Source organism: Aulostomus chinensis, chromosome 14 (assembly GCF_037954235.1).
Source record: "Aulostomus chinensis isolate RoL2024-O1b breed Wild chromosome 14, RoL_Achi_v1.0, whole genome shotgun sequence".
Classification (NCBI taxonomy): domain Eukaryota; kingdom Metazoa; phylum Chordata; class Actinopteri; order Syngnathiformes; family Aulostomidae; genus Aulostomus; species Aulostomus chinensis.
Window position 1 is genome coordinate 13,495,766 of NC_141333.1, and position 14,769 is coordinate 13,510,534.

At 42.9% G+C, this 14,769-nt stretch overlaps 1 protein-coding gene across 1 annotated transcript in view; it reads right to left on the reverse strand.

Annotated features, from left to right (window-relative positions):
- Nucleotides 1-247: 247 nt before the first annotated feature.
- The window catches only part of insrb (insulin receptor b), a 79,019-nt gene continuing 64,497 nt past the window's right edge, over nt 248-14,769 (reverse strand). Inside the window, exons 5-23 of the mRNA XM_086224662.1 lie at nt 14,146-14,285; nt 13,920-14,064; nt 13,595-13,809; nt 13,189-13,315; nt 12,342-12,592; nt 11,321-11,488; nt 11,049-11,247; nt 9,666-9,798; nt 9,037-9,190; nt 8,736-8,884; nt 7,051-7,207; nt 6,505-6,601; nt 6,236-6,303; nt 5,894-6,123; nt 5,698-5,808; nt 5,462-5,624; nt 5,240-5,369; nt 5,012-5,146; nt 248-4,126 (exon numbers count right to left, since the gene is read on the reverse strand). Coding sequence (XP_086080788.1) covers nt 3,772-4,126; nt 5,012-5,146; nt 5,240-5,369; nt 5,462-5,624; nt 5,698-5,808; nt 5,894-6,123; nt 6,236-6,303; nt 6,505-6,601; nt 7,051-7,207; nt 8,736-8,884; nt 9,037-9,190; nt 9,666-9,798; nt 11,049-11,247; nt 11,321-11,488; nt 12,342-12,592; nt 13,189-13,315; nt 13,595-13,809; nt 13,920-14,064; nt 14,146-14,285 — 3,127 coding nt within the window. The 3' untranslated portion in view covers nt 248-3,771. The remainder of the gene's footprint in view (nt 4,127-5,011; nt 5,147-5,239; nt 5,370-5,461; nt 5,625-5,697; nt 5,809-5,893; nt 6,124-6,235; nt 6,304-6,504; nt 6,602-7,050; nt 7,208-8,735; nt 8,885-9,036; nt 9,191-9,665; nt 9,799-11,048; nt 11,248-11,320; nt 11,489-12,341; nt 12,593-13,188; nt 13,316-13,594; nt 13,810-13,919; nt 14,065-14,145; nt 14,286-14,769) is intronic.

Below are 14,769 nucleotides of genomic sequence, written 5' to 3' on the forward strand. Positions count from 1 at the left end.
TCTTCCAGGGTCCAGGATGGGGGGTGGGCTGGTAGAGTCTCTCATGAGTAAATGCTTGAAGGAAGTAAGAGTAGTAAAGCTTATTCTTGCACTAAACAAATTTGAAAAGTGCCTAAATGTGAAAGGCCGCACTCTAATAGTGTTGAATGAGAGCTTCCCTTGAGGACACAAGGACGAGCAGAGACAAAAACACCACAGGGGAAAGATTTGTCAGCAGTGATGGAAGTGATATTTGAAATGATGTGTGTGTGTGTGTGTGTGTAAAAAGACGGGGATGATTTCAGCTCTTTAGACTGATTCCTCCATATGCACTGAGGTAGACTCTGGCCAAACACAAAGACAACAACAATTACTAACTAACAAACTAACTACCTAGCATTCCTCCTGCTCACCACCGGCTGGCTACTCCACCTGTACAATAACAAAACTACACCGCTCCACTCTCAAATCACCTTAAAAATGCTCCACTAAAAAGCTAACTGTGTTCTTCTTATACAATGAAAATGATCATAATAAAATAAATATCTGGTATTTCAAAGATATGGGCACCATCTTAATTCAAAAATTGCATATGCGTGTGAACACCACCACCACAAGAAAAGCAACCCAAGGTCGAGGCGGAGATTGGAGCCGTGTCCCACTTTCAGATTACATACTAATTCTGAGCATTTAGTGTGAAGAAAGAAGGATGTCAAAATGCCTTAAGTGGTATACTAGGAAGTATGTAGTATTAGTATATAATGTGTAACTGAGACACACTTAGATCCACCATGTTTCTGTCATATACACACAACTGACGGGCATCTGATTTTTGTTTTTGTTGTTGTTATTTTATCTTTTTTCTGCTTTTATTCTCCAAACTATGTCACAGATAATTTACAAGGTACAAAAGCCCACGATTGTATCTCCTTAAATTAAAGAGCTAAAATCTACACCGAAACCTGGGGGGTGGCTGGGGGGACTTGGGCTAAACCACGGCGTCGCTGCTAAAGCACTGAGTGAACTTGTAGTGATCAATAGGAAGGGAAAAATAAACCGCCCTGCTTCTCTTCTACCAAAGAGCAAATGTAGATGCAGCTTTGATTTCTAAAAGCCTTGTGAAGAACAAAAAAAAGAGGCGTGTGTGTGTGTGTGTGTGTGTGTGAACTTGACAATATAATTAGCCTGGACATGGCTCTGGGTTTTTGAGAAGGCACTGGTAAAACTATGGAGGCAGCTTCTCAGCTTTCTCTGACTCCAATTCTGTGGGTTCTTGTTGTTGACAGAAAGCTGCCAACACTTTGGCTATACTGTAAGTGCTGAATGCTGTTCGGCTAGATTGGCAACCACACTGTGTCCAGAACCAAAAAAACAAAACAAAAATGTCCTTTCTACTCGCCTGCTGACATTTGTTGGTCTCTGATTTGATTGACGGGGTTAAAGTGTGTTTACGGCGGAGCCGTGGTGGGCTCAGAATTACAGTCTTAGGAGATAATCAGGATTAGAGGACAAAGAATGACAGGTCCGTCATCTGTAAAGGGGAGAGTTGACAGGAATGTTTTGGGTTTCCCACAAACAGGTTGATTTGAACTGAAGATGGTGTGACAGTTTAGGAAACTCGTCTGCTATTATCAGCTATTATGGTTTTAAAAAAGAACAGAGTTGATGGGTTGCTGCGATGGCATCAACTTAGCCAGCAGGCAGGCAAAACAAGGGGATGAGGGAACAAGCAGTTCCAACTAAATCCTGGAATGTCAGACCTGAGTGAAACTGCTGCTGCACACCGTGTCCTGACTGCTTCACTGCATGTGATAGCAGAGAGAATAATAGGATTAGCGATCGCTCACACTCAGAGAGACAGCCTCCCTCACTCTCTCTCTCTCTCTGTGCTACCTGCTGTGGACTCTGAATACAGTTGGAACTTTCCGTGTTTCTCTCCAGCCTTCAATCAGAAAACGTGGAAATTTCCACCCGCCTGATTTTGAGCGGTGGGCTTGGCAGCCAATAGGAGGGAAAGGCAGAGGAGGGAGCGAGAGCAGGAGAGACCTAACAATGAGAGAGGGGTGTGAATTTAATTCCTTCTAAAAGCTGAGGTCAGATTCTAAAGAGGATGCAGCCCATCAGATTTCTGATTTTCTATCCAGGCTAACCAATCTTCACCCACTTCACCTGCAGCACCAACACAAGAGTACAGTGATATCTGTTGAGCTACCCAAGAGAAGTACAATCATCAGACTACTCTTTGACCTGCCGATGGTCAACTTCAGCACAATAATCCTGGGATCACACCACCACCAGAGCGACAGACATCAGGTGCACTTCCACCCAGCTAAAGTCCTCATTTCCCCTTTTATAAAGCTTTTTTTTTTCTCTTTTGGTTATTCATTTTTTGTTTGTTTTGTTGTTGGTTTTTTTTTTTTTTTTTTTTTTTACATTGTAACAAAATTGCCTCCAAATATTGACAGCTCTCAGGGGGAATGAGGCTTGTATTGAGGAAAGAAATAAAAAGAAGAAGAAGAAGAAGAAGAAGATAATATTTCAGGCTTTGCCCTTTCCCATCCAGGCGTTGAGACTAGTTGAGGCGGCTGAAGGCCTAAGACACAGAGAGCGCTGATGGTAGATCAGTGTGATTTCTGGGGCTATAAAAATAAGAAAATTTAGAAAACCCAGAAAGAAAGAAGAAAAAAAAAAACTGGCAAAAATCAAAACTAAATACTAGCAAAGCATTTGATGAAAAATATTACAAATATGAACTATTTACACAAACATCAATGTGTCATATATTATATATAAAATATTGGTAAATGAATACCAATATTCCATATATACTATACATCTTATATATATTTATATATTTCTATACCCATTAAAATATATCAAAACAGCAGCTATTGGTCAGTCTGAGGAACTCCTTTGTCTAATTCAGACAAAGCTGTTTAAATATCCTTCAGCCATAGAGTGAGGACAGAAATGAGAGTAAAGAGAGAGAAAGTAACAATAAAAGAAGAAAATAAATTAAAACTATTCACCATACACCCGATGAAACTGTGTTGTAGTTTGGAATTCTGCAGAACCAAAAAAACAAAACAAAACAAAAACAAACAAACAAAAGAACAAAACAAACCCAAACAAAAACCCAACATTCCTCTACGAGCAGATGTTTGTTCTAGGATCCTAGTCATCCCACCGTTCCAAACAGTTCCCCATTGATGAAGTCATTGTTCAAAAGGAAATGAGTTTAAGTGCTGATAGACACTTCTCTTTCTTTATAGGCCACTTATAAAAAGGCCACTATCTGAGTAAAAAGATTTCATTTGAGGGTGAAAAAAAACAACAACAACAATGTAAAGAAATGTGGAAATGCAGATGGTTGGGTTGTGGGAGAAAGCGAGGTTAAGCATAAAGCAGCCATGTGGTTGTCTAAGGTTTGTTGTGTTCACAGTTCTTTTTTGTGTGTGTTTGTTTTCTCCGTTTCCATCACAATAAGTCCTGGAAACACGGCAAGAGTGAAAAGCCAGATAGGTAATATGATCATAGAAAGTCTGATGTGTTGTTGAAGGAAGGCAAAAAACAAAACAAAAATACAACATGTTACACCATGTTTGCATCCCTTGCTTGCCTGTGTTTGGCAGCTGTGAGGAAGAAAATTAAAAGTCCTGAGATCTGTTGTCTTGTTTTTTTTATGTAGGGCTTCTCCAAGAATAAGAACGTGATGAGAGGAACATGAAGAAAAGAATGAGCTGGAAGAGAAAGAAAGGATGGGGGCAGTTCAACAAGTTCTTTCAGGAAATGTTAGGAAGGGCTGGATCTGGGCAATGATAAGATTCGTCCGTTTTTCTTGCCACCGTTCATGTGTGTGTAGGGGACATGTTCCTCATAGTTCCCCCTGAGGGCCACAGAGGGCCCACTGTCCCTGCCTAAGCTCTCCTCTCTCTGGGAGTAAGAAGCTGGGTCCAGGGGGATGCTCTCCATGTTGTCCAGGTCTAGGTCGAACTCCTCTGCCTCAGGAACTTTGTTCTCCTCACTATAGAAGAAAGAGACCTCCTGGAAAGAGGGGTGCAGATCCTCACGCAGCATCTCGATGATCTCGTGGAACATCGGCCGCGTCTTAGGATTGTACTGCCAGCACATCTGCATTAGGTTGTGCCTGGACAGGAAAACAGAAACATGGGGTAATTACATTTACATAGAATTTAAAAATTGGAAGGGAAAGAGAGGAAATTTTGCACTCAAAGTATATTTTTGACAGATTAACAGTAAAATGTAATGGACCTTAAAGAGACGACCCAAGTCTTTGGACCTGAGAGTAGTTTCCTAATACGCTTTTCTGACTGGACATACTGTACCAACACCTTTGTGATTTTTCAACAACGTAAACCTTCTAACAAAAGCCTATTGACCCCTTTCACATTGTGAGATGCTTTGTTGTATGTTATTTAATCTGGTGCGCCATATTTGACATCAGATAAACAACTGAAAGCTGGTAACCAACCAACCGAGTGGAAAGCAACATGGAGGGCATTAACATCAATGCTGATCGGGGCTGGAGTCGATAAGTACCTGTGTCTACAGCAGGGTCATGTGACCTGGGACTGACCAGATTAAACCCCAATGATTCAATCTTTTCCCTCAACAGACAAATGCCAGATTCTAGCAGGTGTTAGCAGGTTGTTGGCCAAGGGACAATGGGCTTGAAGAAATTTGTATCAAGTACACCTCAGCTAAAGACCATCAATAAGATCTTCCATGCAGTAGCAGGTAACAGAGTATCTGACACTAGTGTATTATAAACAATAATTTAATTAAGTTTCAAATGCTATCAGGTTCAAATGTAGAGCAGCAGAAGCTACTTTGGAAGGTTTGACAGATACGGGTCAGTTTTAGAGTAATTGTGTTCCCTACTTGAGTACACAGTTACACAGAGGTTAAGGTTACTAGTTGTACTTTCCATTAAAGATACTATGTAAGATTATTAAGACTTATGTTCCAGGATCAGCCAAGATGAGTCGTTGTGGCTTTTTTCTTTACTCACATCCTCTCAGGACAGTTCTCAGGTCGGTCCAGGTATCCTCCATCCATGACAAATTTGAGAACCTGCTCATTGGACAAACCCTGATAAGGCTGCTCTGCGAGCGTGCTGATCTCCCACAGCACAACACCAAATGACCTGCACACGTACACACACACCCACACAAAAACAAGAAAATGTCATCAAATGTTCAAAATCTGCAGTATGCGATGTGAGAGGCTGAAGACGAACCAGCAGTCAGAGTGGGCGGTGAAGACTCCATCTTTCAGAGACTCAGGAGCCATCCACCTGACAGGAAGTAGGCCCTTCCCTCCTTTACGGTAGTAGTCCGTCTCATAGATGTCTCGTGTCATACCAAAGTCTATGACAGAGACAAAGACAGCACATGTCAGCGACTTGGATTGAAGATTGTAATATTAACAAGGAAACCAACACAAAATCAAGCGTGGGTACCTCCGATCTTGACGGTGAAATCCTCTGCTACCATGCAGTTCCTGGCTGCCAGGTCTCTGTGGACGAACTTCTTGGCGTTGAGGTAGGCCATGCCGTCTGCGATTTCTGCAGCCATCTGGATCATCTCCTTCAGTGTAGGTGGGGGGCGGCCCAAGGGGTTGTTCTACAAAAACAGACAAATATCAGTCATACAGTCTGTCAGTATAACTGCTCCTCCATGAATGCCAAACACACACCTCTGAGTCTGGCCTGAGACTTCGCAGGTAGCTCTTCAGGTCGCCGTGTGTCATCAGCTCCATGACGACCAGGGTGGGCTGACCTTTGGACACCACACCTAAGAGGCGGACCTACATAGAAACACACATGGGGGGTGCTTTAGGAGTTAAACTCTTGGGTGAAAAATCTGTGAGAGGAAATAGAAAAGGTTCGCACCACATGATGGCAGCTGAAAGCCTTCATGACGGAGGCTTCATTGAGGAATTCAATTCTCTCTCTCAGGCTGGCCGATTCATTGACCGTCTTGACGGCTACGCGGGTCTCTGGGTCTCCTTTGACGATGTCCTTGGCGATTCCCTCGTACACCATACCGAAGGAGCCCTGACCCAGTTCTCTGAGAACATTGATCTTTTCCCGGGGCACCTCCCACTCATCAGGAACGTACACTACACACACACAATGTGCAAATTTTAAGTAAGAGAGCAATCATCGTGACCATATGAATTTCATAAAGTGTGCGGCCTCAACTTTGTAACTGTATTATGAGACTTTTCTCACCATCATTAGCGCTGAGGTACTCAGGGTTGGAGGAAGCAATGAGAGGCCCTGTAGGACCCTCTGTTTGCCTGTAACACAACCACAAAAACCAGTCTGAACCACTTAAAACTGGATTTCCATGCAAACTTTCTCTACTGGGTCCTGAACAGTTTGTTTATTTGAGTCAAATCACGCAAATGTTTAAATCAGCCAAACAACGTTAGCAGCATTCCTGCTGTGGTGTGCGATGTGCACATCTTCTGTCACTCTGACAGGCTCCTGGATCTTACTTCTTTTTGAAGATCACAAAGACTCCACCTCCCACGAACAGCAACAGGATGAAGCAGATAACCGGACCAATCACAACGCCAATGATGCCGGGATCCTCTGCAAGAAACACGAGAGGTTTTTGGTGATTTTACTTTACTGCAAATGGCAGAGAAGAATATAAATACAAGTACTGGGTCTAGTCTTTCAATTTTCAAAAAATAAGCCCAGGGTTAATACGCATTTTCATCAATAAATTTCCATGACTTTGCCAGTCAACTGAGAAAATATTTCCATAATTTATCCAGGTTTTTCATGAACATTTGCATATTTTCCACTTTTAACAGATGGAAAAAGTGTCTGAAAGTGATTCTTCTGTGAAAAAAACACACAAAGCTTACAGTTTTCAAACTTGAGTCTTTTTTTTTTTAACCTTGCCTCGAGAGCGATGTGCAAGCAGTTCATGTACTTCCACATACACGTAAATAATGTATGAGCCCTATACATTTGAGTTCAGTCACGTGAGAGAGAGAACGAGAGAGAAAGAGAGAGATAACCTTAAGACTTACTGTTGGGCATGAAGAAGTAAGTGGTTTCTGTGAAAGAGCCATTTCCTGCCAAGGAGGTGGCACGGACCCTCACGCTGTAGTTTCCAGGGTGCACCAGAGAAAGCTTCGTGCCTCCGGTGCTTAAGTAGGCCGGCCGTGACACGCAAGCTGTGTGAACCTGGACAGAATTACACTTCAGCATTAGGAATACCCAGACGTAATGACAAGTCATAAGATTATGGAACAACAGTTTTTGTATTGCATTGTTAGTGTGAAGCACATTGATGGACACATTCTGAACAAAGAATAAAACCCCAGAATTGAAAATAGACGTGAAAAAAAAAAGTTACTTAGCACTACTTTGAGAAATAAAAGGGAAAAAAAAAGGAAAATGTAATGTAATCTGTTTAAACGTGTACATTTCTTCTGTAGATGTGATTCTTGTGCTTGATCCGGAATGTTAATTAACAGTAACAAGAGACTCAGAATCCTGACTGAAGACCAAAAAAAACAAAACAAAAAACCGGTAAACTTAGAACAGGGAGACATCTGAGCCTGAGTCACACTGGGGAGTTTTATCTTAATCTTCTGAAACAAAAGTCTAAGAATAATAAAAGTGAACCCATTTGAAATCCACCAATCATCATGAGAAATGTTTGCCGCCAGGTTTCTTTAGATTATTGCGATAGGATGATTCCTCCAACTGATAAAATGAAAAAAACTTTATCATGCTTTCAATGAAAAGCATTCAAATCAATCGTGCTATAACTTGATTTAAGACAAAGAACACCTCGGACAAAAAAAAAATGCACAGAACCAAAATGTATCAAAATCCGCAACTTTTAAGTTACTGTGCTGTGATTACATCAATTACAAATTCTGTATTTAAATGATCAAAGTAATAATTTCTGCAATGGTTATGATCAATATTAGTTGAAATGGTTAAAGGGATGGCAAAAATCCTGCAATTCATGTATGCACACTTTATGAAAAAAAAAAAAAGGCCGGTCAGACAGAAGTTTGCATGAAAATGTTTCAAATTCATTGAAAAAAACCCTCTGGCAGTCAAATCTATGTGTTAGCTCTTGACATATTGCCCCTCCCCTTTACAATAAGTAATGAATGCATTGGAAACCGCTCTGAATACTCTAAGAACAAATCCAGACCGTTTGGCCTGCAGGGTGTGTTAGTAAGTAGTGTTTTCTCAGTGCAGTGCCAGTCCATCCCTGCCACTGCATTCTAGTCTTCCTTCCTGCCTCTGTCACTATGGTAACAGAGCTGCTACTGGCTCCTCAGTTCAGGCAGTGCCGCAATGAATAGCAATGAGAGTTCAATTCACACATTTACAGCAAGTAAACAACAACACACTTGCAGTTAAACACTGAAACATGAGACAAGTGATCAAATGCGTGGTAATAACCCAAATACACATGACGGAAAATCAACACACACATTAGCAAGATTTGGCCTTTCAAATCACATATTTCCTTTGTTCATCTCTCAAAAGAAAGAAAGCTGTGCCTTCCTGCCTCCACTCCTCAGAGTTGACCCATTTCATTCCTCTCCTGATTTCTTCTCAACTTCAGTCAATGTCTGACTGACAGACTTTTTTCAGACCTCTTAAAGACAATCATGACCTTTCAGTCCTCCTTTAATTTCTTCCTGTACATACATTCTGCAAAAGTTTGGGGGTGGTTGATACTGACCTCGTAGTCTCCAACCTTCCTGTAGAACACCTCATACAGGATGATGAGGCCATTAGGGGAGCGAGGTGCATTCCATTTAATGAACACAGAAGCAGGCTCGCCGTTCATTATCTCATGAGTCACAGGACCTGGGATATCATCTGCTTTCTCTGTAGGTATCAGACAAAGAAAATCACTGAACACGTGTCCAGTATGAAGCACAGCGTTCCTACATTGTCCTGCTGAAGGCTTCTGTTTGTCTGAAATAGCCTGAGATTAATGTTGTAACGATATGGGAGTTTGAGTTGGCATTCAGTCTCACCCTCTGGCATAGTTCTTGCGCTGACATACGTTGCCATGCTGCAGCGCTTCAGGTCTGTGGGATGGTTGCAGGCCATGATCTCGATCTTATAGCTGGTGAAGTGGTGCAGGTTGGAAATGACTGTTGACTCTTTTAAAAACACCTTCAGCTCCACCTACGCGGGAACGATGAGAGATATCATTAGCTTTACAGTTCAAGCAAACATATTTGATAGAAAATGTCTTTCTCATCCACCAAGTGTGAAACCCCCTCGTATTGATGCAACATAAAGAAAGTCTGGCTCATGATTACATAAGTCCAACATAAACAAAGCTGAACTGAAATCAAAATGAGCTCTTTCTTGTATTGTATGAGTCCTGATGTGATTTCAAGAGAAAAGCAAAAACATATCCTCCACATTAAGATTCAGAATGGAAATTCAAGGATAACAACAGGATACAGCTTCTGATGAAAGAAATTCAAAGTTTAGGAAGTAAATTATTTTGCATTTTTCATTTTGGAAAATTGTATTAGATTTATCATCCCACTATTTAATGTGATTCTATTAAGACAGATGAACCAACTCAACAATAAGTGACCTTTCATCTAATAAAAAAACTGTATCATAGAGAAACTTAGGTGTTTGAGACCTTGGACCCTTCCTCAACCTCATCATCAGGTGAGGCTGTGGTAGAACCATAGGGCAGGTTGGGGGCTGTGGTAAGGAAGAAAGGAATTTGGGTGGCGTTGGCAACTCCCACGGAACGTCGCCGTCGAGATGGTCTGAAAAAAACAGAGCAACACATAAAACAGTTAAGGGCGAATATGGACAATACTGGAGGAAACTATGAGACCATGTATATATGTTAACAGTCATAGTCTAACAGACGCAGACAGACGAAGCCTCTGCTCCCACTAACCTTTATAGTGTGTGGCAATTCTGACTGTATGACATTTACACACTAATACCAACTACCACCATACCAGAAGCCTACCCACTAACACCACTAGGTGGTGCCGATGGGCAAGGAGCACTTCAGTCTCTGTGGTAACAAATATGAACCCACCAGAGAGGCTGTGAGCCGATTCAGACATAGAAGACCTGCTGTGCATCTCTTTGTATGATCAAATTGAATCACCCTCTAATTGGAAAATGCTCTGCCTTCCTTCAAAAACCCACCAGAATGGATCCTTGAGCAGTGCACCTCATGCCAAGCTGCTGCAGCGGAGCTCCTGACCAAGACTTCCTCACAACGTACAGAGTTTCCTGTATCCCTTTGCGTGATAGAGATGGAGAAGAACTTCTTGTGTACTTTAGAGTAAGGAGCTGACCTTGGCCGATACAACAGCATGGGTTCAAAATCCAGCTGAGGTGTGTGTGAGTTTGAGTGTCTGTGTGTATCTCCAAATGGCAGTCTGCATGACTGCACTCCTGACTGGCATGAATGATAATGGGCACAGTAATCACTCCCCTAGGGAAGCAGAGGGAGAGACTGTATGTATGTGTGTGTGTGTGTGTGTGTGTGTGTGTGTCAAGGGAGAGTGTAGGGGGCACTGGGGCCCAGACAATCACCACCTCCCACCCTGAGTTCCCCTACAGTCCTGCCCAGTTCAAAAACAAGGGTCTATAAATGACACACAAACACAGAGGGATATGACAGCGTTGGCACAGAGCCCTTCAAACACACACATCACGGAAGCTGAGACAAAAGAGGAGCAATCTTGTCTGGGTGGATGGAGACACTCCAATGATGCAGCTTCACTGCCACAACAGGCAACACAAGTAACTCCATTTTACTGCTACTGGAAAACACACTTAATTTTACATTTGATTTATTTTTGGGACTGGTGGGGTTTGTCATCGTTTACTGGTGTCTCGGTAGAAGTAAGCAGTCTGACCAGTAAAACTTGAATGACTGAGTAGCTTGAAACTAGTTAACTATAGTTATAAAACTACTGCGCTCCAAAATGATTTAAAATGCTTTCCTTTTCAACTCCAGTGAGCCTGGCCTACACAAGTATCAGTCACACACCTGCTCTCGAAGACTTCATTGTGGAGGTAGTCCTCAAAAGTCTTGCGGTACTCAATCTCCTCCTGGTCCTTCTTGAGCTGGATGTCTGTCTTTGGACAGGCGCAGCACTTGCCCCCCAAGTTGGGCTCATCTGTGTGGTTCCACTTCTGCTCGTCCTCACTGTCCAGGTGGGTGGGGGTACGAGAGGGCAGCTTCATTCCTGTGAGAAGCAAGGAAATAAAGTCAGACTGGTTCATTTGTTTGCCAGCAGTCTCCTGGACACAGATACTAACCTTGAAGACAGTAGTCAAACTTGTAGAGGTCGCTGTCTTCGAGCTGCTTACGACAGATGACCCGGTAGTGGGTGATGTTGCCATTGGGATTGGTGGGAGGCTTCCACTTCAGGATGATCTGTGAGGAGGAGTTGGAGGAGGAAATGGGGTCCAGAGGCACGGAGGGCTCTGAGGAAGATGGAGGATGTGCCAGCATAAGACAATTGTCCTGATTGCATTGATATTATATGACATTAGCGATAAAGAATTTCCTCATACACTCAGTACTTTTCTCACTTGATCACCGTCACTATAGAGAAATTTATCACTGCTCAAAGTTAAAGTGTGGAGTGTTTAACTGCCAGTGGTTCTATGACTTGAATGAACCCCTGAGTTGTTTGCACATTTACGTGCTTGCGTGTGAAGGTGATGTTAGCTGCATTCCTTCCATGGGTTTCACTGTGTTTGATCAGCGGTTGGTTGGTGGTAAAAGGCCCAGACACAACGTAAGAACGACTGCCACCAAACAAACAGATGTAAATGACGCAGGTTTAAAAATATGCAGAACATTTGGTAAATAATTAATAAGGAGAGAAATGCGTTCAGCAAGTTTTTAATGCCTAAATGATACATGGGAATATTCTGGGGAGAAGCAATAAATGTAAACATCTTTGTGTGTTGAATAGAAAAAACTAATGGCCCAGATAGTGAAAAGATTTGTTGTTCTGTGTGTGTGTGTGTGTTCTTGTACTTGCTCCATAGTAAGGACTAGAATACATATTTAACCAACAGAGTGAGGACATTTTAGCAGGTCCTCACATCGTCAAAGGGCCATTTGAAGGTCAAAACTTGGTTTTAGAGTCGAGGTTAAAATTGTGAGCTGGTTAGGTTTAGGGTCAAGGTTAGGGTCAGGCAGTTAGTTGAGATGGTCATGTTTAGGATGAGAGGCTAGGGAATGTATTGTGTCAATGAAAGTCCTCACAAAGATATAAGTACAAGGGTGTGTGTGTGTGTGTGGATGCACACACGCGCGCAAACTCACTGGAGGCATTGGTGCGGACATAGATGATCTCACTCTTGGCTCCATGAACCTGATGCTCATCGGATGCAGACAGTTGGGTTTTGACCATGATGGCGTACTGGGTCCAGGGCTTCAGTGGTCGGATCAGGAGCCCTGGCTCCAGCTGCTCCTTGCTGTCTGTGACACGGTCTGGTGGGTCAACATCAGCTATCACCCAGCTGTTTGAGCCGCACGCATCCTGCCCATCAAACTCTGTCACGTTCCTATATGGCCTGGAGCAGATGGACAAACAGAGACTTCATCAATAGAGCGTAGTTATTCCAGTAATTACAATAAGTATTAATGGTGAGTAACTAACTGCTGTTACTACCTCCAATTAAGCAGGTTGAGTTTTACCATTGTCTTTTTGTTAGTATGTTTTCTTGCAGGATTGCACAAAAAAAATACTGGAATTTATTTAAATTTAGGGTAAATCTGGTTGGGGCGGCACGGTGGTGCAGTGGTTAGCACTGTCGCCTCACAACAAGAAGGTTCCAGGTTCCAGTCCCGGCTCGGGATCTTTCTGTATGGAGTCTCCATGTTCTCCCTGTGCCTGTGTGGGTTCTCTCTGGTACTCCAGCTTCCTCCCACAGTCCAAAGATATCAAGAGGGGACGAGGCTGATTGATACTCTAAATTGACCGTAGGTGTGACTGTGAGTGTGAATGGTTGTCTGTCTCTATGTGTTGGCCCTGTGATGGACTGGTGACCTGTCCAGGGTGAACCCCGCCTCTCCCCAGAAAGCAGCTGGGATAGGCTCCAGCCCCCCCCCCCCCCGACCCTTATTTGGCGCCAACTTTTTGTTTCAGTGGCTTCTGCCGGATACTTACGCTTCTTTGTAGAGAACCATGAAGCCCAGCAAGTCTCTAAAATCCAACGGCCAAAAAGGCTCCCACTTCACCATAATCTTATTTGATGTGGTCTTGATCATCGTAAATTTCAGCAACTTGGTCTCACCTGAGGGATGACAGGAAAAAAAAAGACAATGCTTCGCAAACATTTCTGGTAAATTAACAGAGGAGGATTTAACACGTCACTAGCTTAGTACATCATGCAGAGTCAAGATCCTGAAAGCAATGCAGGCACACAAATGTTATGGTCAAATAACAAATGAAGCGCAAAAATATCTATGGTTTGATTTAAATTGATGAAGTATGTTGTTAAAAATAAGCGAGGTGGCACACGTGGAACCAAGTCCATGAAGATCAAAACACAATCTTAATTCTGGGGTCTTACAGGAGGCTTGGTCCCCGTTGGTCCGTACAGCGATGTCGTTCTTTTGGTTGCGCTCTTTGGTACCCGTTACCTCCTCCATCTTTCTGATTTCGCTCATGCAAAGTTTGGAGTTATAATGGAAGAAGGTACGACCCCGCTGGATGGTGAGGTTGTGCTTAGACCAGTCCCACAACTCACGAAGGTTCTGGTTATCCAGTGCATGGAAGGCGTAGATACTAAATAAACAAACAGATAAGGACATGTGAGAAGAGAAGAGAAGAGAAGAGAAGAGAAGAGAAGAGAAGAGAAGAGAAGAGAAGAGAAGAGAAGAGAAGAGAAGACTTACTCTCCCTCTAAGTGCTCCCCTCTGATGATGCGTAGTTTTCGGAGGAAGGAGAGGGAGACCAGGGCGTAGGCTCTACGAACAGTCAGGTAGCCTTTGATCTCCTCAATCTGACCCAAACTAGCCTCCAACTCAGCTGCAATGTTGTCTACAAGGACAAAGATGGATGTAGTGATGATGAAGAGAAACTTGATTGATGGAGGAGACAGGGAACTGTACTGGTACTCACTTCCTCCTCGGATTTTGATGATCATGTTGCCGTGGAGAACGGTGCAGCCTCTCAAAGCCTGGGCCGAAGTTACTGAGTCGATCGTTTTATTTCCCACACACAGTTTGGGACAAAGGCCCGCACACGGCGAACAGGTCAACCTACATGGAGAGAGAACACATACTGATGAGGACAAGGGTCATCTATAGGCATCCAGATCCTGCTGAGAGAGAGGAAGGCGTGTGTGACTTGTTACTGTTTAATGTACTCACTGTATAACATGATACAAATCAATGTGGATCAATAAACGCAAGTACGCATTCGATCAAAAAGGAGATTTTTGTGTTTGATACATTCCTCACTGAAAATGAAGAGTTTAGCCTAAAGTGGAAGTGAATAACAAACAAGAAAAAAAAAAAATCACAAAGGTTGGTGTGTGCAGATATCAGGAGCGGGATCGAATGGTATGAGGCAGGAATGCCCAGTGACATACTGGCGTGGCTGGGTGTTGGGACTGGGGATGACACAGCATTTTTTGTCAACAACAAGTCCGTCTGTTCAAAAGAATCTTAGCGATTTAACATTCGTTACATTCGCTAGCTTCTACTGGGACTGCAACAGGTCCCGTTCACTCACACGCAGGCT